The sequence below is a fragment of the Sceloporus undulatus genome, chromosome 1 (assembly GCF_019175285.1).
Source record: "Sceloporus undulatus isolate JIND9_A2432 ecotype Alabama chromosome 1, SceUnd_v1.1, whole genome shotgun sequence".
Classification (NCBI taxonomy): domain Eukaryota; kingdom Metazoa; phylum Chordata; class Lepidosauria; order Squamata; family Phrynosomatidae; genus Sceloporus; species Sceloporus undulatus.
Window position 1 is genome coordinate 156,611,577 of NC_056522.1, and position 27,518 is coordinate 156,639,094.

A 27,518-nucleotide genomic window follows, 5' to 3' on the forward strand; every position below is an offset into this window, starting at 1 on the left:
GAATTAACTTCTAAATGAGACATCTCTTTAATAATATGAGAGGAAGGGAAGAATATTGCCCCTCTTCTGCAACTTGATTAATTTAGCAGTTCAGAAAGATTTGACATGCTGTCTATCATCTTTGGGGAGCATAAGTCACTATCACATTGTCAATGTTAGTGTGGTTGGGGGCCTGAAGCAGTTGAGGGCCTATTTCTAGGAGTGGTAGGCCTGTATGTTAACTGAATGATTAAAACAAAACAAAAAACATCATACAGTAGAGAGCTGTGTTGAAAAATTTTCCATGCTTGAGCACATTTCCAACTCTTCATTGAGACTAATAGCCTAGTCCTATGCATTGGTGCAAAACACTGATGATAACAAAAGCATCAGGAGATTCAGGAAGTGAACCATTGGGTCCATTAGCTTATGGGAAGCAATTGTTCCAACTGAACCATTGGTAACCTAGCCCTACATACTCTCATCCCTCCACATTTGCAGCTTTCACTTTCACACATTTGATTATTCATGGATTTTTATTAATATGTTCTCTCTGGGAATATCTAGGTCCTCCAACACAACTCTAAGGTCAACTTTAACCAAAAGTTGCAATGAAGGATCTAGAGATTCCTAGAAAGAAAGAACACTCCACTAGGCATCTGCAGCTCCTCCACCTCAATTCTGTGGTCAATGTCTGGCAGATATTAACCACAGAGTTGCCCTGGATGACCAAGAGGTTCCTAGAGAGATGTTCTCAGGTAAAAACAATGTGTTTTTGTTATTTATGGTCTGTCCACATTCACGGGGTTCCTGTAGCCCTAACCCCAGCGAATGTGGAGGGACTGGTGTATTCCAGTGATTTTGGGATAGTATGGGAAATTAAAGTGCTGCCCACTACTTTTAGATCCTTTTGAGTCAGTGGGCAATATACATGCTCATGGAATTGTTTGTCACAAGGATGAAAAACAAAGTACAGTAGCTGGGAGTTTCTCTCCAGTGAGAGCTTGGCCCTCCTCACGGGCATCTTTTGAAAATGATGCTCCAGGTGCAGGTGCAGCTATTAAAAGCTCTCTCAAAATTCTCAGGCCTTTATTCTGTTTAATGAAAGTGGGTTTTTAGAAGTTAGATATGAATTCTTCTTTCTTTGTTCAGATTGTGTGCTAGAGTTTGTATGGAAACAGGCCAAGAAACAACAATGACTTCTATTTAGAGTGACGTTTCTCTTATTATTTGAAGGTACACTCCACCCACGTGAGATGCTATTGATTACTCAATGCAGATGTGGCTCAAAGTAAATAATACATGCTGTCCCCTTATTTATGCCCTCCACCACTTTGTTCTTAATGTTTCCCATGTGACTATTCAAGCTTTAGAGGGTTCATGCTTTCACAGTCCTATCAGCCTGTCTGCCGTTGCAAGAAAGACTCTGGGATTTTTCTGTGAGCCTTTTAATCTGAACAGATCTGTCCTTCAGCTAATATAAGATCCAGTGAACACAGCCTTTGGGCTAATGTACTTCAGGGCTGCTTGATTTTAACATTCAGTTCAATTTGTATTTCAATCTGTGCTATAATGTGGTAATAAATGCGGAATAATGCAATATAATTTTAAAAGACTAATGCCAATTGATGTCATTTCGGGTGTTTTCTTTTGCTAAATAATGTTATAGCATTAAGACTATGGGGTTATATCATAATGTGATATTTCTTTAAGTAAAAACTTTATGTCTAGTAAAAAAAATCCATAATAATATAAAAAAGATACACAATAAAAATGTAGATAAAAAACCCAAGTTGTGTCATAAAATGGTGCCCACTAGACAGATTATATTGAATGTAGCCTGAGCTTCAGATAGACCTTTCCACAAGAGCTGTTATACCCATTGGTATAGACAGAATGTGATAGGATACCATGGACTGCTAAAAAGACAAATAAAGGATCCTAGAGCAAATCAAGCTCGAACCCTCCTTAGAAGCCAAGATAATTAAACTGAGGCTGTCGTACTTCAGCCACATCATGAGAAAGCATGAATAACTAGAAAAGACAGTAATACTTTGTAATGCATAAGGAATATTGGCTTGTGTGAAATATTTTCCTGACTCGGGTACATTTATTTCTATTGAAAAATATCCAAACCACTTTTCTTTTCAAAGATTTCCTAACTGCTGGTACATAACAGCCTTAACAAGTGGTGCACTGAGATAAAATATAAGCACATCATCCATTTTAAAAACTCCTGTACACCCTTCAGCTGGACAGTACAAATTAATGGAAGCACAGTGATTAATGAATTGTTGTAAAAATAGGTGTATGAGTTGTTGCTTAAACTGATAATGATGGCGCTAGGTACTTATATATACTTTTTATAGGTGTTCCAGGTAGCATATTCTTCTCTCACCATGTCTGTCACCACAGACCAGAAGGATCGAGACTCTGTGACAGCTTACAGTGAGTGTGAAGAAGAGCTGCTTCACTTAAAGTCCTTTTGTCTGTAGAAATGTAACTATTTTCATCCCATTCCATAAGCAGAGCCAGCCCAACTGTTAGGCAAATGGAGGTGATCATCTCCAGCAGCAGATGTTTATTTTGTGGCCCTTTCACACTACACAGGTATATTCCACACTTTCCTGCCGTGGCTGCATTCTATGAAATCCTGCCATTTTGTAATTTCGGTGCCTCAAAAAACTATAAATCCTGGGATTCCATACCATTGAGCCATGGCGGTTAAAGCAGTATCAAACTGCATTAATTCTGTAGTGTGGCAACACTCTGAACTCAGATTCAGCTGTCTTTCCAGCTGGCTTCTGGATGGAGAATAGAGAGGGGCAACCACCCTGTCCTTCACCTCAAAAAGCAAAGTGTTTTGAGCTGGCCTTTCCCAGTTCTGTATCTGTCTCTCAATTTAACCAGGTGTGATCAATAGCCAAATATCTTTGTTGTTGTTAATATGCAAGGTTATTAGTAATAACCTTTTAAAAACCCCACCTGAGTAGACAAGAGACAAGGTAGGTATTCAGATTTCCATTTCTCAAAACTCAGTCTAACAACAGGAAAGGGTGTGAGTTAAGAATATACAGAGTGTGTTGCAGATGACACTGTGACTTGGATTGGAAGGAAATTGCAGATGTGCACCAGGTGCATGGACAGAGGGGGAAAGCTCTTTTGCAATTCAGCATAGTCCTTTGCACCACATGGCACATTGCTTTAGAGGGCTCCCTGGTGTTTGAGAGGAGGGGGCTCGACAGCAGAAGGGGGAGACTAGTCTTGGCAAGCAGAACATGTAACAACAAACCATATCAATGCTAGCCTACAGGAGCATGTGCTACAACAGAACAATAGTCTTTCAAGGTATCCTTGCCCTTTGTTTTGTTTTGTTTTTTTTTAATCTCACATTTAGGTAATTTATTACTTATTATGGTGGTTTTCCACCACCCTTTTATTTTGGTATTTGAACGGCACTGCTTCTCAACCTTTCAAGTTTTTAGTCTCACCAATCACTCTTATCACAGAGTCTGAATTTCACCCTAATTGAAACTACCCCCCCCCAGAAGAGATTATATTTTTACTGATGACCTGTTATATTATTAATGGTAAATTGTAAGGTATAAACATACACTATTATTGTTGGAGGTACGCACAGACAAAATTAGTAATTCTGTTAGTGGTGGGAAATGGTAATGATACGGTTGATCATGAATGTTACTGCTCCAGTAACAGAAATATGAAAAAGAATAGAAATAAAAATTCAAAATTGCAGTATTGCTGTTGGAATAATTTCCATTGCCATCACTGAAAATCTTGGTCCCAGCTGGAGTACTTTTGTGTTTCACTGATGGTACATCTACCACAGGTAGAGAACCACTGCTGAATGGCATCTAGTATAAATTGTAAGCTTATGTTATGTCTCACTGTGTGCACATGTCTTCAAGTCTTCTGTCAATTTATGGTTTGCTATTGTCATCCTACAGTGCCTAGTATTCATTGGTGGTTCCGCATCAAATACTAACCAGGTCAGGCCCTGCCAATCTGGCAAGATCAGAGGGGACGTGATGCCTTCTAGGCCCTCTTGAAATGTTATAGGAACACTGGTGGTGCAGTGGTTAAATGCCTGTACTGCAGCCACTCACTCAAAACCATAAGGTTGCAAGTTCAATGCCAGCGAAAGGGCTCAAACTCAACTCAGGCTTGCATCCTTCCGAGGTCACTAAAATGAGTACCTAGATTGTTGGGGGCAATTAGCTTACAGTTGTAAGGGAGTGCTTAAGTGCACTGATAAGCGGTATAGAAATGTACTTGCTATTGCTATTGCTATTATAAACTACATCTGTGCTTCAGCAACTTTTACCCACAAATTCTAGGATTGCAGAAGTTCTGTGTTTTCCCACTTTAGGAATGACATTTGAAGTTTTTGGAACCTTGCTTGGAGCAGCGCTCCATGGACAAATAGTTGCCAGCACTCATGCCTCTGATCCCTGCAGCCACAATCATACCACAAAACATTTGTACCCTGCCCACCGACAAGAAAATATTTCCATCATCCAAGACCTATCTTTTGAAGTAAGTTGAAAAACTCTTGGAAGCCTTTTCAGGGTACCACATCTCCTTGTCCTACTGTGCATTTTGATTTTATCTTGATGGTAATGACATTCAAATAAGGACAGCCTGGTTCTTTGGTTCAGTCAGTGAAACATATTGGACAACATGTGTGTCATGCTTTTTTTCAGTGACCAAGAGGGAAAGAATCTAAGTGATATACTCTGGTTGTGAGTAGATTGGCCCATGCTGGGGGACTGTTGGCATTCTCAATGAAATTCTCATGAATGTACATGAAACCCTAAGTCTAGCCCTCTGTACGTTGGGGTCAGGAAATGCAGGAAGAATACACGAAATCTTCTTTAGTTCTGACCACAGCAACACGCATTCCCATTAGATATCATAAAATATCCCACAACTCACTCCATTTGATAGTGTTGTCATTTTGGCAATCCCAATGCAGGAGGGTTCAAAAGAAAAATAAATTAGCAAAGTGGTTTCTACTCCACCACTGTTTTTGCTGGTTTCTTCCTGTAGCCTTTTGTACTCTCCAGATAACAGGCAAAGACATTATTATTTAGCCTTCAGCTGTTAACTGGATATTAGCAGAAGTAGAATCATAGAGTTGGAAGAGACCGCAAGGGCCATCCAGTCCAACCCCCTGCCATGCAGAAAATCCAAATCAAAGCATCCCCGATGGATGGTCATCCAGCCTCTTGTTTAAAGACTTCTAAGGAAGGAGACTCCACCACTCTCCGAGGGAGTTTGTTCCACTGTTGAACAGCCCTGACTTTCTTCCTAATGTTGAGGTGGAATCTCTTTTCCTGTAGCTTGCATCCATTGCTCCGGGTCCTAGTCTCTGGAGCAGCAGAAAACAAACTAGATCCCTCCTCAATATGATATCCCTTCAAGTACTTAAACAGGGCTATCATATCACCCCTTAAGTATCTTTTAATGTTTCTTGTTGTTGTGTGCCTTCAAGTCATTTCATACTTATGGTGAGCCTAAGGTGAACCTATCACAGAGGGGTTTTTTTGGCACAATTTGTTCAAAAGCTTTTTGTCTTTGCCTTCCTCTGAGGCTGAGAGAGTGTGACTTGCCCAAAGTCAGTAAGAGGGTTTTTGGTGCTGATTGGAGATTTGAATCTTGGTCTCCAGAACCAAAGCCCATTAATGTGGTTTATTGTATTTTTATCCTCAGTATTATGTTTAAATGCTTTGGAAACGGTTTTAATTTGATTGCTTATTTCTTTTTTTAACAATAGTACAATGTATTGTTCTGCCTGTATTTTGTTTTAACTTACACTCTAAGCTGCTTTGGGTCTCAAATAATTTTTCTTATCCACTAACCAGAAATCTTGAATTGTTGGCTTCCCTCCACCAACTAAGTCTCATAGCTCTCTCTGTCTTGGGTATCTATTGGAGATACTGTGAGCTAGCTACCCACACTACAGAAGAGACCGCAAAACTTCAAACAAAGCCCAAAGTTTATTGAAGAAGTGTCAATAAAAAGAATGCATGCATATACTATAGAAGCAGCAAAATAATAAAACTGAATAGAATAGAAACAAGATACCTCAGGTGAACCCAGCTAGACTGACCCTATTTTAACTAATTATCCATGGTCAGTTTCTATCCATTTGTTTCCCAGGGCTGCGTTCCTACTGTAATTTAAAGCTTATCAGGTTATATGCCCGTTGTTCCCATTTGAAACTGGTTCTGATCCTACTGTGATCGGTTCCAATCACGATGAAGTGGGGCAAATGCAAAAAAAACCACTCTTTCCTGACACTAGTTCTTTGGCAGTTCTTTTGAAAAGAATCGATTCTGAAGCGTGTTAAACAAGTGGGAACGATGAATCTGAATTGCATCATTCTGGACTGGGAATGAAGCCTAGGGCTTAGAACATCAGCCATGAAGGAACTAGACAAGATCCTGAAGTATAAACACATATCATTGAATACTATAGTTCAGATTGTCCATGCCACTGAATTTCCAATTGCTATGTATGGTTGTGACCATGAAGAAAGCTGATAGGATGAAAATGAAATCATTTGAAATGTGGTGCTGGAGAAGAGTTCTACAGACACCATAGACTGCTAAAAAGACGAATAAATGAATCCTAAAGCAAATCAAGCCTGAACTCTCCCTAGAAGCCAAAATGACAAAACTGAGGAGCTTATCACATGAAATTTAAAACTGTCTCAAGTCTCTCAGGCTGCAGCTAGGATGCAGGATGGAGGCGGGGATTATTGCATGCTAAATCGCCGCCTAATATCACCCTGGGTTTCAGCCGCACTCCACCAGCACTTTTTAGAAGCCGGTAAGCTTCCAACTTCAAAAAAGTGCTCGCACAGTGCAGCTGGGACCTGGCTTGGATTAGGCAGCAATTTAGCATGCGATAACCCCTGCCTCCATCTCGCGTCCTGACTGCAGCCCAGGAGGCTCAAGACAGTTTTAAAGTTCATGCGATAAGCTCCTGAGACTGTTGTACTTTGGCTGTATCATGCAAGGACATGACTCCTTAGAGAAATCAATAATGGTTGGTAAGGTAGAAGGTAGTGGGGAAAAAGGAAGACTGCTTTCCAGGTAGATAAAGCCACAGGCCTGAATCTGCAAGACTTGAGTAAGGTTTTTGAGGGTAGGTTGACTTAGAGGTCTCTCATTCATGGTATTGTCATATGTCAGAGTTGACTTGATGCCAGTTAACAACAACTGGTCACCAGCCAGATTCAGGTACTGCATGCAGGCAAGTTAGTACTATAGACTAGCAGAGAAAGGACTGTTTCATTTGCAGCCAGCAGAGAAACTAAGCTGTTAGAAAAGAAAAGCCCTTCTCTATGCCAAGCAGAGAAATGCAGATCTCCACCCCTCCTTTACCAGACCCAATAGGCTACTAAAAATCTTTGCAGGCTATTAACTTTTGTGGACATATTTATAAGGCAGCTATTCAGTACATCACTTTTTATGCCTTTTGGGGGTTGTTGCTTTCTCAGTTTGTATTAAACTATGATGAGAGAAGCCATTGTTTCACTAATGTCTAAAATATACTTCTCTCCTGGCACTCCCACCTCACCCTGGTGCCCTGCCATCCGTCTCCACCATTTTTTACAAAGAGAAAAGTCTACATGATTGCAGCAGGAACAATAGGAGGAATATACCTTCTCGGCATAGTTGCTCTTTTCTTTGGAGTGAAAGAAAAAGTTGGTGAGTAGTATCTTGAAAACTTATCAACATTTCACTACCCGTGTCCTGCTTTGAAAATGCAGTATCACTTATACATGTGTATTCTACTCCTTATAGACCTATATGCCTTAAAAACATACAGAAAAATTTCTTTCTGTGAGGGACAGAGACTAGCATTGAAGCATGGACCTTATGTGAAGCTTGCAGGATCTTTTTTCCTGATCTCAACTGCTGTCCAGGTAATTCCAGTTTGTCAGAAATCTTTCAGCACCCTGCCTTGTACTGACTAGTGCTATGAAAGAATCCACAGTAGCTCTAATAAAGAAAAATGGCTGTTTGGTCCATTTGTTTGGGAAGAAAGGATGGGGTCTGAGTTCAACTATAGTGTTGTGGACTCTGGATTTGTGCTTCATGCCATAGCAACCTATGCAGCTGTAACTGCATAGTTACAGCTGTAAGTTGTGAGCATTTTCTGACAAGCTCATTTGTTGTGTACTTGTGTATCAGGTTTGGCTTCCATCAGCCTGCATCAGCCTTTCATTACTAGGCCTGTAAAGGTGTTTTGCAATTCTTTCTTTGAAGTTATAGAAAAAATGTGACATTGTGAGGTATTAACAAAGAAAACACATTGAGGAGCCCTTTTCGTATCAAAGTATATGCAATTTAAAAAGAGAGCATCATTTTAGTCAGAGGATTTTCAGTAAAAACAGTTTTCAAAGAATGGTGGAAAATGTAAGCATTCACATTCTGATCGGTCTTTATTTCTAGTTATACTAGTTCACTAGTTGTACCTGTACGTGAACAGGTTTTGTTGTTTATTCAACTGAAATTCAGTTGTGTAATGCAAAAGGCAGGTGTAACTAGAAATTTTAATTAGGTTTCTAAGTAATACAGGCTTTATTTTGCTGCAGATAAAAACATTTTAATTGCTATATCACCTTATTAGTATGCTCTCTTGTTAAGAGAATATTTGATTTCCAAACAGGAAACCTTCCTATTTGCTTCCTATTTGAACAGTGACTAATGTAACATGTTGTTCATGGTTTTCATTTTGTCTTCATCTCACTAGCTTGAACAAGGAAACTTTGTCCTCTTTTGTATACATGCATCTGATCTTCACAACCACTTTCAGTACTTAGTGCTGACACTTTTGGTAAGTGTGAGGACAGAGCAGCTCTTCTTTGTGAGGTGTGGTGCTGTTACAATCTAATTTTCATAAAACTGTAGCTATATCTGCATAAAGATTTATTTTGAATGTAAGGCAGTTTACTGTGCCATCTTATGTCTATTTACTTGAAGGAAATCTCAGTATGTTCCATGATATTCATTTCCAACTAAATGTGTTTTTCGAATTCTGGCTTTGAAATTCAAAGAAACACATTCATCCCAGCTCATCAATAGATCCAAAGATGACAATGTCCCCATGGTGAAACTTCTGCACTATATCATATTCACTATTCATATCCTCACCTAGCTTTCAACATCCACATTTTAATCACAAACATCCACATCTCTGCATCTTTCTCAGGAAAATATTACTTTATCTTTTGAATAGATGGCACAACTACATTGCAAAAAGTACTCAGGTCTCACATGCAAAATTAATGGAAATTTCAACCATTAAAGCAGAGGGCTGACTTCTTTTCCCCATGTATCCTAGAATGCTGCTATATCATGTGCAAACATATTCTAAGTTAAGCATTGTGAGGGAAGCTTACAGCTTAGCGAGCCACTAAGTCAAAGAAGAGATAAGCACTGATATCCTGCATCAGCTACTTAGCTGTAATAGGCAATGTTGTAAATAAGAAATGCATAACTTTGGTGTAAATAAGTAATGCATAACTAAGTAATGTCTTCTGGCCCAACCCTCCAAGTCCACCTTAACAATCAGCAGCCACATTGGGAAAAGGAGGTCTGTTCAGCTGGCAATCAGGGTACAAGAAGATTATGAGTGAGCAAGGCTGCAATGAGAGTAGTGTCTGCATGGGCCAGTATACTCTAGGAACAGCCAGGAGTATCCTGGCCCTAGGGCTCTCCCACCTTCCCCCATTACCTGGGTCTTCTGTTGTGATGCCAAGCAGCTGACCACACCTGTCCCCCCCATGCCATGTGTAACTTTCCCTGAGGTCACAGTGAGGTGCCTAATCTTGATTGCATGGCTGGGCACTTCATTCTGATCTCAGAGCAAGTGACTAATGGTAATAGTGCATGGTCTGGTGGTTCAGAGAGACATGCCTTAAACATTTGCCCAGCACTACAATGGAGGGCACCAGATCTGGAAGATCCAGAGTAAATAGCAATTTTTAAACATGATTTTAAGATTATTATACCCAGGGTTTGGTGCTAAATAGTCTGAACATGGTCCAGACTGTTTGCACCAGAATTGGGGATTGCATCCTGTATTGTCTGGACTCCCTGCCAAGTGCATCATAAAAACATAGAGTTGGAAGAGGCCACAAGGACCATCTAGTCCAATCCCCTGCCATTCAAGAACTCACAATCAAAGCATGCCCAACCGATGGCCAGCCTGCCTCTACTTAAAGACCTCCAAGGAGGGAGACTCCACTACACTCTGAGGGAGTGTGTTCCACTGTCAAACAGCTTTTACTGTCAGGATATTCCCCCTAATGTTGAGGTGGAATCTTTTTTCCTGTAGCTTGCATCCATTGTTTCATGTTCTAGTCTTTGGAGCAGCAGAAAACAAGCTTGCTTCATCCTCAATATGGCATCCCTTCAAATATTTAAACATGGCTATCATATCATCTCTTAACCTTCTCTTCTCCAGGCTAAACATACCCAGCTCCCTAAGTCTCTCCACATAGGGCCAGGTTTCCAGACCTTCCATCATTTTAGTCACCTTCTGGACACTCCCCATCTTGTCAACATCATTTTTGAATTGTGATGCCCAGAACTGGACACAGTATTCCAGGTGAGGCCTGATCAAAACAGAATAGAGTGGCACTATTACTTCCCTTGAAGTGGACGGAGGGTGGGAGGATATTTTATTTGGCCCATGCAGACAGAATTGCAGTAGGGGCCCTATTTCTGATTGTTGCACCCTAATCACCTGTTGAACACATCTCCATTGCTTAATGCCGTGCAGGCTGTTGAGGTAGGTTTGAGGGAGTACAGTGGGCCAGTGGTATCTTCTGGGGTTTGGGTCCAGGAACCCCTGTGGATGTCAAAATATACAAAGCTCTGTAGTAAAATGATGTCCCTTATATAAAATGACAAGATCAAAGTTTGCTTTTTGATTTTTAAAAAAAAATATTTTCAAGCCATGGATGACTGAATCCATGGATAAAGAATCCGTTCATACAGAGGGCTGACTGTATTTATGATTATGACAATAGTGCCACAATCCTGAATATATAGTATTACTGAATACAGAGTGGTTACAGAACCATAACTCTTGGTTATGAATAAATAAGTGCAGTACAGGATGTTAGTATCCTTGGATTTTGTTTGTCTATCTGTTTGTTGTGTGGGTGGCCAAGCTACATTTTTAAAATAAAGAAGGACAACAGTACTGTCATCACAATAAGATTCTCCCCACAACATTATTTCAGACTGGTTCCATCCTTCTTGAGTTTCCGGCAGGCAGCCAAGATAATAATGTTCCATGTGCCTCTTTGGTTGTTAAATCTGGCCAGCATTTTTCTGATATATTTAATTGCTTTAAAAACTGTTTTAGTCAGTTTTTACAGAATGTTTTAAATGGTCTACATCTTTTCTTTAATTTACTATACATAGCCTTTATAGCCCTGGTAGCTTGAGAGGGAGTTAATTAATCAATCCTACACTCCCAAGAAATTGCTGAAAATGCAAATCCTTTTTTGTGGTCTAAACCTTCATGGGGCACCAGTAGAAAAGATGCAGGAGGTGCGTATTGCACTGGATGACACCCAGAAGAGGAATGACACCCAGATGGACCATCCTTCTGATTCCCAGCTGCTCTGACCCCGTGCTTCCTCTTCAAGGAAAAAGCCTGGGACGGAGGAGGAGGAGAGCATGTGCGCCCTTGCAGGCTGTTCCATCCCAGGCTCTTTCTCTGGAAAGGAAGCTCTGAGACAATGCATGGAGGGCCAACATGCTGCCACCACCCTCCAACATGCCACCAGCTTCCCCTCAGCAGCCCACTCCCACACCAAGTGACACCAAGCATGGGCTCGCCACTGGCTTAGAATCTACTTTTTCAGAAGCATAAATATAGCTGAGAACAGTTATTCACCAAGAGCCACTGGCAAACATAAAACAAGACCGTTTCCCTACATGATAGCTCAACTCTGGGCAACATGTGGCCTGAAGGGTGTATTCCATTCCAAGACTGTTTTTGTGGCTCCCAAATTCACAAAAAGGAATGAATACCACTAAGGTTCAGTAGTGACTTGGAAAAGCAAATTAAATAGGAATTCCAAATTTAATTCTGTTCGGTGTTGTAACCAAAGAACAGCTAGCATCAGTATGACAATTTTTGGTATGGAATTTGTGAATCCAGATTAGTATGTATTTAGGGATGGTTAGCTTTTTCATCATAGTCTGGGCAGATCAACAGCAATTTTATTTTTGTGCCAGACATCACTACTTCTTTCAGGTATGTATGAAAGGCTAGTTATGTCCTGGAGGCAAAGATTAATTGGATGGGAAAATCTCAGTTATGTCATCACAAGGTTTTCTGTACAGTATACGTTTCTCACAACCTATTTATTTATTTATGCTATTTATTTGGCCTTGGGTCATGCCATACCAAGGGATACCAGAGGACGATTAACATGCGACCAGTACAATAAATGATTGGTAGTCAGGATTTGGAAAGATGTGAAATTCACTTAATTTGATTTACTTTTGGATTGCTAGCTGTCCAATCACTTTTTTTGCCCCATTTTTAATGAATTTACGTGAAGCAAGCACTTCATATTCTATCTAGAGATTGTGTTGAACTCTTAATATTCTGCCTAGGGGTTGTATTTCTTTATCTGCTTATCTGTTATTTTAGCCACTATAAAACACACTTCTTCACTGACATGACTTTCCACATTGTACATAGGTGTCAGCAACAGTGAGCATACCATTCTGGCAATGGAGTTTGAAGAAAGAAGGCAAAAAACTTACAGCATATAGGATATCGGTAAGTAAGTAAGACACTGCATTTAACATTGGGTGGGGAGATGGGGATGGCAAAACTCCAAATACATTTTGAAAGTTGTAAGACTTTTCCATTCTACCTTTTGTGCATCATATCCCAGCCTGCTCAATACCGTATTGTCACTATCCCCAGTTTCTGCTTTTCATCCAGAGCCATCTGCTGCTTGTATTCTTTCTTTTTCAAATGGGCCTGGGTGCTGCTTCACATTATTCCCTGAGCTGTACCCTGCTTAGGCTGGTAGAGTAACTAAAATGCAATGAAAGGTAAGAGACTGCTTCTGAGAACACAACACTCTGATGGTGTTTGCAAAGGCCAGAATACTCCAGGAACAGCCTGGAGTATTCTGGCCCGGGGAACTGCCCAAAATTCCCCTTTTACTTGGGCACACTGTTGTGATGCCAGGTGCTGTTCACATGTTCATACTGCTATGCCACCTGTTGCTGCCACTGCTACAATGTTGTCTTCATTCTGCAGTCAGAATGAGGTGCCCAGCATCAGTCACATGGCTGGGTGTCCCTTTCTGATCTGACAGTTGAGTGACGTGTGGCAACGCCAGGCAGCACAGGAGACACATTGTAAATAGAGATGTAAAATTTCTGGCAATCTTGAAGCCACAGGGAAAATAAACATTTTTTCAGCGGGGGGGATGATGGAGAAAAATGGAAATGTTCAGAAAAATTGCAAAAATGCAACATTAGCACTTTTTACAGATTGAAAGTCACCCTCTTACTTTAGGAACATAAAATATGGCTATATACAATTGAATTTGGCATAAATTTATCACAATTAGTATATTAAAATACAGTATATTCAAACAGTTATTACAAATTGAATGTACTTTTATTTTTTAAACTTTTTTATTTACAACAATGAAGTAATACTTTGCTGAACTCTTTGGTTTTACTAGTTTATGTTGAGCAGGCAAATAAATAAATAAATTCTCTATAGTATCAAAGAGGCATAAAGTACCCATTCCCTTAAAAAAATTGAGGGTGGGGGAGTGTGTGGACAGGAAGAAGGACTAAGATTCAATTAATAGGCATGAAATTTAATCAGATTCATCATCCAAGCTCTGGGCTGCATCCACACTGCAGAAATATTTCAGTTTGACACCACTTTAACTGTCATGGCTCAATGCTAGTTTGTTGTGGCACCAGAACTCTCTGACAGAGGCTAGATGTCTTATAAAGCTACACTTCCCAGAATTCCATAGCACTAAGTGGTGTCAAACTATATTATTTCTGCAGTGTGGATCTGACAGTGAGTGACGTCTCTGCTTCTGCTTTGTTATGTTTGTCATCATCACAGTTATGGACTTCTAAAAACCGAAGGTGTACCCAGATTAAAAGAAGCTTCTCTACCCTTTCACATGTCATTTTATTTCTTGATTTCATGTGAGTGTTTCCAGACATAGGACAGATTTTTTTCACTGCCTCCTAAAGGAAGAAATGCATCTTGCTCTTGCATTAGAGAGTTCAGTTTGTAACCTAGGACTTATTTGTCTTCATTCAGTGCACAGACAGTAGAATAACCTGATACTGTACATAGTTTTTAGAAATGATTTGGAGAATATACGACCACCTTGTCTTAAAGATTTTATTCATCATGCTAAAATGAAACATCCCATAATCTGTTTTCTTCTTTTTTTCAATTTTTCCAAAAAAAATTTTTGGGGAAAAAAGGCTTCAGGAAAAAACAACAATTTTTTCTGAATTTTTCCATTTTTTTCCCTGGGCCTTCCCATCTCTAATTGTAAATGACCATCCGACATAGAAGATCTGGAGTAATCAGTGAGTTGTTTTAAACCATTTTAAGGCAGATGTTGTAGCAAGTTCAGTGCTGAACTGGCTGGACATTGTCCCAGCAGTTTGCACCAGAGTGGAGGATTGGGCCCTGCGTCATTTGGACCTCTTACCATGGGAACGGGGAGAAGACAATGTTTTGGCCCATGTAAACTAGACCTCTGTCCTGTAGCCTTCAGAAATTGTTGCTCTTAGACCAGCATTTTGAATTCACTGATGCCATTGCTTCAGGTCCTAGCTTCGGGGACCAGTTATTAGCCTTACTTACAATTAACTTAGGTGATGTCAAATTTTGTGGCTTAGTTGATGTAAGGAAAAAAATCGCGATGAGAATAATCGTACTTGGCCTTTCTGTAGTTTTTGTACATTTGATTTTCATTAAATCAGAGACTCTTGATTCCCTAAAGCCTTGCTCTGTATTCCTTAACCAATTTCTCCTTTTCCACATACTTCTGCTGCTTAGCATACCATGTAATTGCTCGCCCAAATGAGTTAATTATACAGTCTCTTCATATTGGCAGCTTCTGAACTGTGTCAGGAAGGAAAATGCTTTATCAGTGCAAATTGTCTATTACAGTTAATGGGAAGACCAAGAGCAAGAGCTCTCTAAAACCATTTGCCTGCGGATAACTAGAAATACTCATATCAGTGCTAAGTTTCTTTCGTGTCTTTTCTGCTTATGCTACTAAAGCTTCTGAGAGCATTAGTTTGAGCTTGTTCTCTTTTGGATCATATTCCTTCCTTACTAGAAAATCCCATTTTGTGGTAGTATTGGTTTATCCATTTCTAGATACTTTGGCTTCCAAGCGGACAGTGTTATTTGCAGAGCTTAATCTTGCTTACAGGCGCATTACAATCTTGTATTGTTGGAGTGTTCTCTTGTGGCGAAACAATGGCTTCTGTTGCTGAGCACTACAGACTAATTCAAGTGTTAAGTGTGCTCTTTTGCTCTGAACAGAATATGCTGATTCTATAGGGAGAGGGGCTGTCTAGCTGAACATGTGCTGCTTAAATGTTTAGGAACGGTAGGCAGGGCTGGGTAATATGGGAGCATGAACCTGAAATGCATGGTTCATGCAAACCTGTAAGAAATTCTAGAATTGGGAAGATTTGGTAATACAGTGTTGGCACAACTGGCAGATTATTTCCTAGAGAGATACTGATATCCTTGAAGGTGCTGTGTATTTGTTCTGCATTGTGACAAACGTATGGTCACTTGGGTGAGACAGGCACAATTACTGCAGAAATACCATGACAACACAGGAGTTTCCTTGCAGATAACACACAGAGTATACCCTGGTGGTGCAGCGGTTAAATGTCTGTACTGCAGCCACTCATAAACCATAAGGTTGTGAGTTCAATACCAGCCAGGGGCTCAGGGTCGACTCAACCTTGCATCCTTTCGTAGGTCGCTAAAATGAGTACCCAGCTTGTTGGGGGCAATTAGCTTACACATTGTAAACTGCTTAGGGAGTGCTTAAGTGCACTGATAAGCGGTATAGAAATGTATTTTCTATACATGAGTAGAAGGACTCCAGCAGACTATTTGTGGAAACTGTTTTCAAAGAGACAGCAGTGATGGGCCTGTTACAGACTGCCAAAATAAAGCTGCTTCGGGTCTCTTTGGAGGTATGCTGTTTAAATGATACATGCATCCTAAGAGTCTGGAAGCTGCACCAAAGCTGCGCTCCAGTGCTTAGGAATGGAGTGTGGCTTTGGTGTGAACTCCTGACTCTTAGGACCCATGCATCATTTAAATAGGATACCTCCAAAGAGACCCGAAGCAGCTTTATTTTGGCAGTCTGTAACAGGTCTTAGTCTGTTTTGGCATAAAAAGGAAAGCAAGGTGGAATCTAGCAGCACTTTTAAGCCAGCTGATTTATTTTGGTATGTTTATAGAAGGTGCCTTCACTTGATCTGGGGGAGTTCTTGCTGCTCCATAGTTCACTTCATTTAGATCCTTTCACTTCTCTTGAACATTTTCAGAGCCTTGCAGGGGCCACTGTGGAAATGTAGGCAAGGGTTTCAGCTTCCACCAGCCCAGTTGCACAAGTCTCTGGATGGATCCATAGCATCATCTGTGTACCATAGATAACACCCCCATCTTCGATATTCCTATACTGGTGCCTTGGTACCTAAAGATTATTTACTGAAATCACTGATATAGGAACAGAGGTTGTGTGTGGTGTTTAAAGTGCAGACCCATCATGGAGGACTGAAGGAGAGGGAAAAGATTTTGACTATGGTAGCAGTTTCTCCCTCATCCAGCTCTCCTTAGGGCAGGAAATATCTGAAAGCAGACATTAGCCATCAGTTATAAGTTCTAAAAATCATTAATGTTAAATAATCACACTACTTTCTGTTAGACCGTCTACTATTGTCTTTTTGTTTGTTTGTTTGTTCATGTGTTTGTGTGTGCTTAGCAATCACATTATTTTAAAACATTAGGAGATAAACTTATAAATCAAGAAATATTCTAGTCATGAGTACTTTCTCCCAATCTAGAATTCACAAAACCAAAAAAAAAAAAACCTTACTTGGTACCTTGTAGGCTTCATCCACACTGAAGAAATAATGTAGCTTAACATCATTTTAACTGTCATGGCTCCTTGTGGCACCATAGCTCTCTGAAAGAGGAGGCTAAAATATCTCACAAAACTACCAATTCCAAAATTCCACAGCATTGAGCCATGGCAATTAAAGTAGTGTCAAACTGGATTATTTCTGTAGTGCAGATGCAGCCATAATTGCAAATGTTAACCTTGTCATGGATGGTGTATTCATCAGGCAGGAAGTTTAATCACTAGAACTCATCTAATATTGTAACCTCATTAAGGGTTATAGCACTGCACTGTGTTACAAAAGGCCTTCTGCTCCGTGCTAGAAAGGAGTCTTTAATCTCTTCCTCACTCACATTTCCTTTGCTTCCAGGCGTTGATTTCTGTTGCAGTCATCCTGGTGATGTTCCCAAATCCGTTCATCGCCTACCCAGTGGCTGTGATATCTGGGGCGTGCATTGCGGCAGCTATGCTGTTGCCATGGTAGGACAGTCTTGTATCTGAGTGTGAACATGTACCAGGTGGATATGAGTGGTTCTCATAATTTACAAGAAATATTTGGTACTTATGTGAGACATCAGAGTCTTTATAGCATCTATAATTTTAGCTTGCCCAAACCATTTAAGAAAGTAAGACCATGTAGAAAACTCACTACCTCCCAGGGCAAAATGGTCAGAAATTGTTCATCTGTAAGAACAGCAATTTATGTCTGAAAAGTGAAACTATGTGAGTCTCAAGCAGTAAAACTTCTCCTTGTTACTTATATATGCAAATATTCCTGATTTAATGATGCTGAAACTGCTGAAGGCAAAACATGAGACTGTAAAATCTTCATTGGTTGAAATCCACATTTAATTTTCGATCAGCTCTCTCTCACTTGCTAGCCATAAAAAAGAGGTTAAAATAATTTTTCAGTGTCATGATTTTTTTAAAAAAAGCAGTTTTGATTTGCTATTAGAACATTTTGTGCTTTGAACAGTACATCATTTTTAGCATTATTTGCTGCTTTGCAAGGATCGGAAGGATGGGGAACAACATGGGATAGACATGTGGACTAGAATCCCTGACAAGTGGGTGAGAGCTATCTAAAGGCACAAATTTACTTCTAGAATTTGGTCTGGAAGTCACCTTTTCATCTCTGAATTATGAAAATATAGACATTTTCTTTAAGAACTTTCTTGCCAACTGTGAAAAACGTAGGCCTCATGTGCATTGCAGAAATAATGCAGTTTGAGGCAACTTTAAATGGCATGGCTCAATGCTGTAGAATTCTGGGTTTGTAGTTTTTTGGGTACCAGAGCTCTGACAAAGAAGGTTGAAATACCTCGCAAATTCCAAAATTCCATAGCACTGAGCCATGGCAGTTAAAGCGGTATCAAACTGCAGTGCAGACAAGGCCTTAGAATAATTCAAAATAAGGGCATTTTTACACCATGCAATTGTAGCAGTTTGATTCCACTCTAGCTACCATGGCTGCAACCTGTAGAATCCTGGGATTTATAGTTTGGTCAGAGGCATCAGAGGAGCTCCCTGGCAGAAGATTCTTGAACAGCAAATTCCAGGAATCTATAGGATGCTGCCATGGCTGTTAAATAATTGAGTTGCATGAAAAGGTCCCAAGTGTAGTCTTGCATATCTGCAGCTTGCTGCTATCCCTTGGGTTTTCCTAACAATGACAGTGACCATCCTGTATAGTATGAGAATCCAGCTTCATATACTAGAAGGATCATTTTTCATGCTATATTTTCTGGTATAGGTGGGTGAACATTATGAACAGAATGTGAGAATAGCTACATCAACATCTTCAGGGGTAGCTAGGGGCAATTGTAGTGTGTCTGTTGTTGCAAAGACTAACAAATGCATTTGGGCATTGACTTTTGGGGACTGCAGCCCATGTGATTAAATGCACAAATGGACTTTCCCCCTTCTCAGTCCTCACTTTAATACCCCTGTGGCATATTAAAACTATTCTGAAAATGTCAGGAATCCCTAAAATTGAAATCAGAGTTATATCCTGCTGAGAATGTAGCTCTGTGCCCTGAGCCAACTCTTCCACCTGGGAAAGGACCATGGGAATCATAGAATAAACAAGTATGTAACACTGTAATGAGTTTTGACAGGCAGGAGACCAAAGAGCTGTTCAAAGTGAGGAAATTATTTCCTCTCCATTTGCCTTTGTGTTGTTGGTCTTTTAAGCAGTCAGAATTACCTGTCGGTGCTTTGAGAAATGACTGTATGATCAGAAGTAGAGATGTTTGGAATCTCTCTCAAGTAATAGCTTGAAAGGCTCTATAAATTTATGTTATTGGTGCTGATTAGAAAAGTCCTCCAGGGGAATATGCTACATTCATTCATATTAGCTGTTGTTCTGGATAACACTAAGCTATTGGCAGAAGTAATGCAGTTTGATGTTAATAGAAAAAAAGGTGCTTATACCTGAAGAGCAAATCTCTGCCAATAGATAACTGATTAATACAGGATACCTTTAACACCTAATCTAATTAGTTTGCTAATCCTCTGTGTTTTATTTAAAACTGGTAAGTAATATTGTGTTCAGTTATCATGCCACAGAATGTGACAATGTTTTTAAAATGTATTTATTATTAAATGCCATGATGCTTTCGAGAAATATCTAACAAAGATGTGTATTTTATTTTATTTTTATTACAGGTCCATGTTGCCCGATGTTGTTGACCACTTTCAAGTGCAGAATCCTCAATTAAGAGGACATGAAACTATTTTCTATACTTCATACGTTCTTTTAACCAAGATATCCTCTGGGCTTGCACTGGGAATTTCATCCTTTACTCTGGAGTGAGTGGCTTTTTTTCGTTCTCTGAACTAGGTCATCACGTTACTCTGGTCATTTGATTCTCATGTAATCTTTAACATTTCAAAATTGACAGATGTTTTCGAACGAGCCCCAAGTCATTGCTGATTAAGAGTGGATAAAGGTTGCAGGTTCTGCAGGTTGAAATCAAACTTGAGCCCTCGGTCCCCCTTCAGAAAATGTCAAAGAATTGGAAACTGCTTTCTAAAGTTAATATGAAGATGCATAAGCAAATTAGAATATGCTAAATGGTAAATTTCAACTCCCCAAACAACAACCATCAGGGTGTAGTAGTGGTTTAGTGGTTTAGGAAACCAGAGTTTGAATCCTCACGCAGCCATGGAGAGACCTTGGGCAAATCTCCTCTGGATAAACCTTGCCAAGAAAATCCTAGGATAGTGATAGTGGTCCGACATACGTTGGAGTTGACTTGAAGGCACCTAACAACAACAATAATAGTAACAATGTGGTAAATAAATGTAAAAATTAGCAAATAGCAGATAAATGTGGTAAAGCCTTGTCTGCAGAAATAATACACTCTGGCAATGCTTTAACTGCCATGGTTCGGTGCTGTGGAGTTCTGGGATTTGTAGTTTTGTGAAATATTTAACCTTCTGTGTCTGATAGTTCCGGTACAACAAATTACAAATCTTAGTTCTGTAGGATGGAGCCACGGCCGTTAAAGCAGTATCAAACTACTATTTCTGTAATGCAGATTAGATATCAGTTTAATGTTACCCACCTCAATCCTCCGGGGTGAGGTGGGCTTTAAATTGTTGTTGTTGTTGTTTAAAATTCAGCAACATCCAAGTCTAGTCTGGTAAACATTTTTCCAGTTCTGCTTTAGTAGAGTACACTGAGAAAATATCTTAGAAAAGTTATTTCCAAGGTAAAAATTTGGTGTAAAGTTAAAAAAATCACTAGTTTGCCATCAAGATCTAAGTGTTACCTTAGTAAACAGCTGATTAAAAAGCAGCTAAGAGTATTTTCTGAGGTAAAGGTATTGGGTATTAGTAGGGAAATACAGCTAGAATGCCTCCAGAGAAAGTAGAGGAATCAGAGCTGGTTGGAGAAGAAATGATGACTAGCCTTGACACTTTCATATCTGAATCTCAGGAGAGTGTGGAAATTTGGAAAATAAAACAGAAAATTGAAATGGCCAGGATAGAAAAAGAAAATGAGAGGCTGTTAAAAGAAAAGAAACTTGAAAAGGAAAGAATGAAAATGAAAGAGAATAAAAATACTTATAACAGAGAAATACATGACATAGAAAGGAAGACCTGGGAGTTAATAATCAGTTTAGAATCTAGAGTTACTCATATTGTCAAAAATAAAATGGTTTCCCTCTATATGATGTGAAAAGATTATGTTACTAGAGGTAATCTTGAATCATATACATTATAGCCAGTTTTGAACAAGCTTGTGATGATATGGAGTTAAAAGACAAAGAGCTTGACATGATTAAGCTTGAATTAAAAGAACTAAAACATAAAAAAGAATTAAAGGAAAAAATATGAAGGAGCGTTAAGAGAACTGAAATATCAGAGAGAGAGAAAAGAAAAAGAGAAAAAAGAATATGAGACACAGCTAAGAGAAATACAGCTTAAAGAATAGTTGAGGGAACTGAAGCAGAGCAAAGATTGATTAGAAAGTGGATATGAAGAAAAGGTAACAGAAATTAAAACACATTATGGTGATAAGAAACTCCCTGAAAACTGGGAAAGACCTGGTGCTGCAGTCTCTTGTGTCTCCCTTTTTGTGGATGGAGATGTATATTGATCGCTTCCAATCTGTTGGCCATCATTTTGTTTTCCATATCTGTTGACTAGAGTTGACTCTGTCAATGTGGATTGCAGCAGTTCAATTGGAATATCATCCAGTTGTGATCTGTTTTTCGCTATTTCTCTTACTGCAGTTTCCACCTTGCTTTTTAGAATTTGGGGTTCATCTTCATATGGTTCTTCATTCTATGTGTCCTTCATTTTGTCATCTTGTTTGTATAATTCTTCTGTATATTTCATGCAATGTCTTTTTATTCCTTCCTGGTCTTGAATTATGTTATTTATTTTTTTGTCATAGAGCGTCCTGGTCCTTGGTTTGAATTTTCCTTTGATTTCCTAGATCTTGGTTGCAACTTTAATAACTGTGTACATTTTTCATAGTCTTGCAGGCTACAAATCAGGAATATGCAAACAGCCCAGCAGTGTTGTTACCACGCTGAAAACCTTGATTGCTGTAGTTCCATCCATTATCATTATTTTAGGCTTATTTATACTCTATTTCTATCCAATCACCGAGAAGAGTCGAGAAGAAACAAAATATGCTCTTGAAAATCTAAGGTAAATTTGTAGCACTAGTAGAATTGTCCCAGCATTTACTACAGGATGTACATGTTACACTCTGGAGTTTATCACACTGGCCCAGGAACGGGCCCATTGCATGCTAAAAAGGTTCTGGGGACGGAATGGGCCTCAGAATGCATCTTACCACATGGAGGAACGCCGCAGCTGCCGCCGGGCGTTCCCATCGCGTCCCCGCTCCATTCCAGAGGACGCGATTTGGGAGAACTGTGCCCAAGCATTCTCAGAAATCGTGCCCCCTGGAACGGAGCGGGGACGCGATGGGAACGCCCGGCGGCAGCTGCGGCGTTCCTCCATGCGGTAAGATGCGTTCTGGGGCCCATTCCTGGGCCAGTGTGATAAACCCCTATGATTTATAGTCTGAGTTACACTGAGGTAGACCATTTGTTCCATACCATGATTTGTTTTTAGTTATTTTAATGTTATGTTGTAAGTTGCCTTTGCTTCCATATTGAGAGAAAGACAGGATATAAATAAAATGAAGTAAAATAAGTAATTATAACCTCTGGCACTACCTTTTCAGTTTCAGGAAACAAAGTTTCACTTAAGAAGGGGTACATATGATTCTTCCAATTCCATTTCAGCTTGCTTGTGCAAAACTGTAAAGAGAAGAGTCCCTTCAGTGTGTGGAGATTCTCTAAAGGAACAAGAACAATTGCTCATATAGAGCGCCTCTACAGATAATAGATGTCTCTCCTTTGTGGATATGTAAAAAATGTAATGAAAATGGAAGAGTTAGGGCTGAATGACTGAATAGAGCTGGGTCCCATTCTAACTCTTCAGTGCACAATAATTGTTGACTAGAGAAGTTTGGGATTCCACACTTGCAAAGTGCATAAACTAAAACCTCATCCCAGTGATGGTGAAACTTTTAAAGGCTGAGTGCCCAAGCCAAAAGGTACTTTGGCACCGGATAGGTGCTGGGGACAGGACTTCCGCCTTCTGGGGCAGGACGTCTTGGGTGGGACTTCGTTCTTCCGTACTGTCCCCAGCCTCCAGTTCCCTCTAGAAAGGCAACTGGAGGCCAGGGAGAGTCGGGAAGGAGGAGGAACAGGTACATGCCTCTTTGTTCTCCTCTCCCCATCCCATGCTGGGGGGAATGTCATTGCATGCTATCTCTGGCACGCATGCCATTGGTTCGCCATCATGGCCCTATCCTAACAAGTATTGTATTCTTTCTATAGACCCGTTTTGGGCTTTGGTGGGTGTTATTGCACAGCATTTTTGCAGCATTGCAGAGTATGGGAGCTACTGCTCTTGAGGAAATTAATAGTTAGTTAGGTTCCCAAGGAATGAGATACTACCTGATTGTGGCAGGATTCTGATTAATATATTTTTAATGAGAGCCAACATTCTGAATTACACTTAGAATTATTTTTCAGGAAGTCAGTCTCTGTTTAAACCAACTGAAAAAGTCAACATTTCTTAGTCCTCTGAACAACCACATTCTGCCGCAGGAACAGTAGGTATAATAAATGGCAGTAGTCAGGCCCGAAGGTGTCAAAACATTCGTCAGTAGTTACCTAGGCTGTAATTCTGTGTCACCTACTAAGCTATGTAACCACTTTAGTGACATGGCTAAATAGCCTGACCCCACCAATCCTTACTTACTGGGCAGCAGTTGCTGCAAAAAATAGGTTCTGCTCCCCTGTCAGTCGAGAAGCATCTTACTGAGAGTTTCCACCACCCTCCTGGGAGTGATCTCTGGTGTGACAGTCAAAAGCAGAGTCCCTTTCGCAATGCCTCTTGTACAAAAGATTACTTGTAGGTCTGTGTGTAGAAAGGTCAGCTAGCTGTGTCCCAGATAACAGAACAGACTCCTGTTGCTCACAATTGCTGCTGCCTGGTGAGGACTGGGGGACTTTCACAGTCTCTACATATGTCCTAATCTAGTGAACATAGTGAATAGTGAATATCTAAGTTATGCATTTATAATTGCCTCAGTGAATTCTGGCACCAGTCCCTAACCTCTCCTTAAAGATTTTTGATGCTGTATATTGTGTAATTGAAACTAAGCATTTCTAGATGTAAAGCATAAAAAAGGCTGGAGCCAGATTCTGTAGCTGGCCATTTCCATGGAGAGTGAAAGATGAGCAAAGACATGTCCAACTGTTTCTCTGTAGCTGGATGCGCTGCAGCAGACCTCCAGAATCACTAATAAGACATCAGCCATCATATACTGAGCGTAGAACTTATAGTGCAAGCCACAGAAACAATGTCTCTTCATACAGGATTACTTTGCATTTTTCAAAACAGGAGGAAATATCCAAGCGTTGACAGTCTCCCAGAAAATGAAGAAGACCTATCATTGTGAAAGCATCAAGAGAAAAAGCTGGTTGTAACAGTAACTTGATCTGGTGGTCCCACTTAGTGGAATGAAGGCTTTACAGTATTTTATCCCATTTCAAGCTTTGTCTCAAGTCATGTTATATTAATTCAAAACATGTTCATCTGGAACATTTGAACAAGTCTGCTTAGACCTTTGTATGTGTAAAATATTGTATTGCCATATTGTTCTGAACCTCTGGAAGCTCTGTTTGAAAGATGGAATTAACAGTGTTTTGCTTACAGTTACATTATATGGAGGATTGTTAATTGCTACAAATCTACTGCCTTGGAATGAGTCATGCCAAGTGGGTAGAGCTCCTTAAAAATATTGATGAAATTTAAAAGAACAGATCTTGTTTTCCATAAGGTCATACAATTTCTTTTGTTAACAGATAACCCTGTCATCATCATGTTAACCGATTTAGAGCAATCTAAAATATTTTGAAAAATTATTCTCTAACCTACCCACCCTTGGAAGTTTCAACATTTTCATGTTCTTGAAATGTGGTCGTGCCATCTTCATATGTAAGAGTGAGAATAAAACAAGACCTATGCAGTGCACTTAAGGTTAAAGGGGTCCATAAGCAAAAATGAATGCCAAATGTGGATGTAATGAACCACATGCTTTCTAGCTGCATTTTAAGTTGAGACTTAGAAGTTTACAACTGAAGAAAGCAGCATTTAACCTGGATGATCCAAAGCTGAGAGCTCTGAGTTCAAACCCATGTTCTTATAAAATGCCTGTGACTTTTACAGCAAGCGAAGACATCATTGATCTGAGGATAATATTGTTGTGTGATCTCTCAAAAGTCCAAAGTTCAAGCATTTGTTGCTCTATGGCATAACTGCTGTGGCATGAACTATTTTCATGCAAGCATTTCTATCTTTGCACAATTAAGGGTGCGTGGAGAGGAAGCAGAGGATGAGCGATGATCTTCCAGGCTTTTGAACTGCACAGACAGCTTATGGAAATGGAGCAGGCACCTTGCTGCAGGCTCTCTCCAACTGTTAATGGGTGACAGAGACAGTAATGGAGGAAGAAAGTGAGTTCATTTTTGTTTCCTTTCCACACAGTCTCAGTTGCACAAAGAAACACTTAGATCTACTGTAAACAGTGTAATCGTGTATAAGATGGGAGGTAATTTACTAAACAGTAGCCCATGAAGCGAAAAATGGGATTCTTCCAAGTACTATTATTACTGGAACAATCCAATGTTTGAAAGAACAAAGACTTTCAGGTGTCATTGCATGAAGATTTTAGGTCTCTTCACAGTATCCAGTAGCTCATGAGTATCATAGGACAGGTGGCTGATCTGTACATAGAAGATGCTTATGTGCAAATGTTTTTTTTAGTACAGTCTTCATGTGCAATGCTATATATGCAATCCTGATTTTCATAATTACATTTGCCAAACAATGTGCATTAGCCTTTTGTGTGCTTGAGATGGAAGCGGTTGATTATTTGTGCACATGGCATATTGACTACATTGCCTCTCAGAATGCCGCTTCCATAATTTCCATCCAGTGCAATTTCACTTATTTACACAAGGTGATAAATACTCTGATCCTGTTTTGTAAGTAAAAGGTCACTGAAACAGTCAAATAGATGCCAAACAAGGGCAGGTTGTTCAATGTCATCTTTCTCTCCTTCTGGCAATGGAAACTGGCTCTCCAGTTAGATCATTACTGACCTAAAAAGCTTACATGTTGTGGGGAATCAAATTGACAAAGAAATATTTAGGACATGGCAAATGTTCAACCCAGCCCTGAACAAATGTGAGCCAGCATGGTGTAGTGGTTCGAGCTCTGAAGATCAAGTTTATTTACCCGCTTGGCCATGGAAACCCACTGCATGACCTTGGGCAAGTCACAGACTGTCAGCCCCAGGAAACCCTGTTATAGGTTGGTCACCATAAGTTGGAAATGACTTATAGGCACATAACAACATAAAACTTAAATTACCTCAATCCACTGCCAGCAAGAAAACATTTGTGGTATTTCAGTAATGGAGAGCAGGTTCTCTTAGATTGACCTGTACAAAAATATCTCAAATGCTAGAATAAAATATTTTAGGCTAAACTGTATATTTGAAAATGGGGGAAAGTTTATTTTTATTAATGAATTAAATATATATTTTTATAAAATGTAAATTTTAAAAAGCAAAGCTAGGGCTGGAAACAATTATTAATACTTAGCTGCACTGGGAACAACTCCTTCGCTAGTTTAAATGAAATGGAAATGCTGCAGGAGCCAATCAGTATCCTTAATGTACTATAAATATCCTCTAGGGGTTGTGCCCTAATAAATCATTTAAATTATACACGTACAAGAGCCATATCGAGGATGCATTTCCACAAAAAAATTACAGAATTACTCAAATTATCATCTATCTACACAGTTATTGAAGTGGAAGTCATTTATTACTTTAGAGTTAGAAGAAAGGCTGCTAGAATATATCTATGGCCTGTTACAGACTGCCAAAATAAAGCTGCTTCGGGTCTCTTTGGAGGTATCCTATTTAAATGATGCATGGGTCCTAAGAGTCAGGAGTTCACACCAAAGCCACACTCCATTCCTAAGCACTGGAGTGCAGCTTTGGTGCAGCTTCCGGACTCTTAGGATGCATGCATCATTTAAACAGCATACCTCCAAAGAGACCCGAAGCAGCTTTATTTTGGCAGTCTGTAACAGGCCAATATGTTTAAAGGCAGCATTTAAATGATGTGGCTTAATTTTGTCCTAGAGAACTCAATCACATCCCTCCTCTTTCCTAGCCCTGCTGAAGAATTACAGAAGC

General features: G+C 39.7%; 1 protein-coding gene across 3 annotated transcripts in view; it reads left to right on the forward strand.

Annotated features, from left to right (window-relative positions):
• Positions 1 to 27,174, forward strand: part of MFSD2B (major facilitator superfamily domain containing 2B) — a 47,751-nt gene extending 20,577 nt beyond the window's left edge. For all 3 annotated transcript variants that reach the window (XM_042477322.1, XM_042477328.1, XM_042477337.1), the window contains 10 exons: positions 2,349 to 2,427; positions 4,370 to 4,536; positions 7,628 to 7,718; positions 7,815 to 7,936; positions 8,767 to 8,850; positions 12,745 to 12,825; positions 17,577 to 17,686; positions 19,874 to 20,017; positions 22,196 to 22,372; positions 24,650 to 27,174. In XM_042477322.1, the coding sequence (XP_042333256.1) occupies positions 2,349 to 2,427; positions 4,370 to 4,536; positions 7,628 to 7,718; positions 7,815 to 7,936; positions 8,767 to 8,850; positions 12,745 to 12,825; positions 17,577 to 17,686; positions 19,874 to 20,017; positions 22,196 to 22,372; positions 24,650 to 24,707 (1,113 nt within the window). In that variant the 3' untranslated portion in view covers positions 24,708 to 27,174. The remainder of the gene's footprint in view (positions 1 to 2,348; positions 2,428 to 4,369; positions 4,537 to 7,627; positions 7,719 to 7,814; positions 7,937 to 8,766; positions 8,851 to 12,744; positions 12,826 to 17,576; positions 17,687 to 19,873; positions 20,018 to 22,195; positions 22,373 to 24,649) is intronic.
• The last annotated feature ends 344 nt before the right edge of the window (positions 27,175 to 27,518 follow it).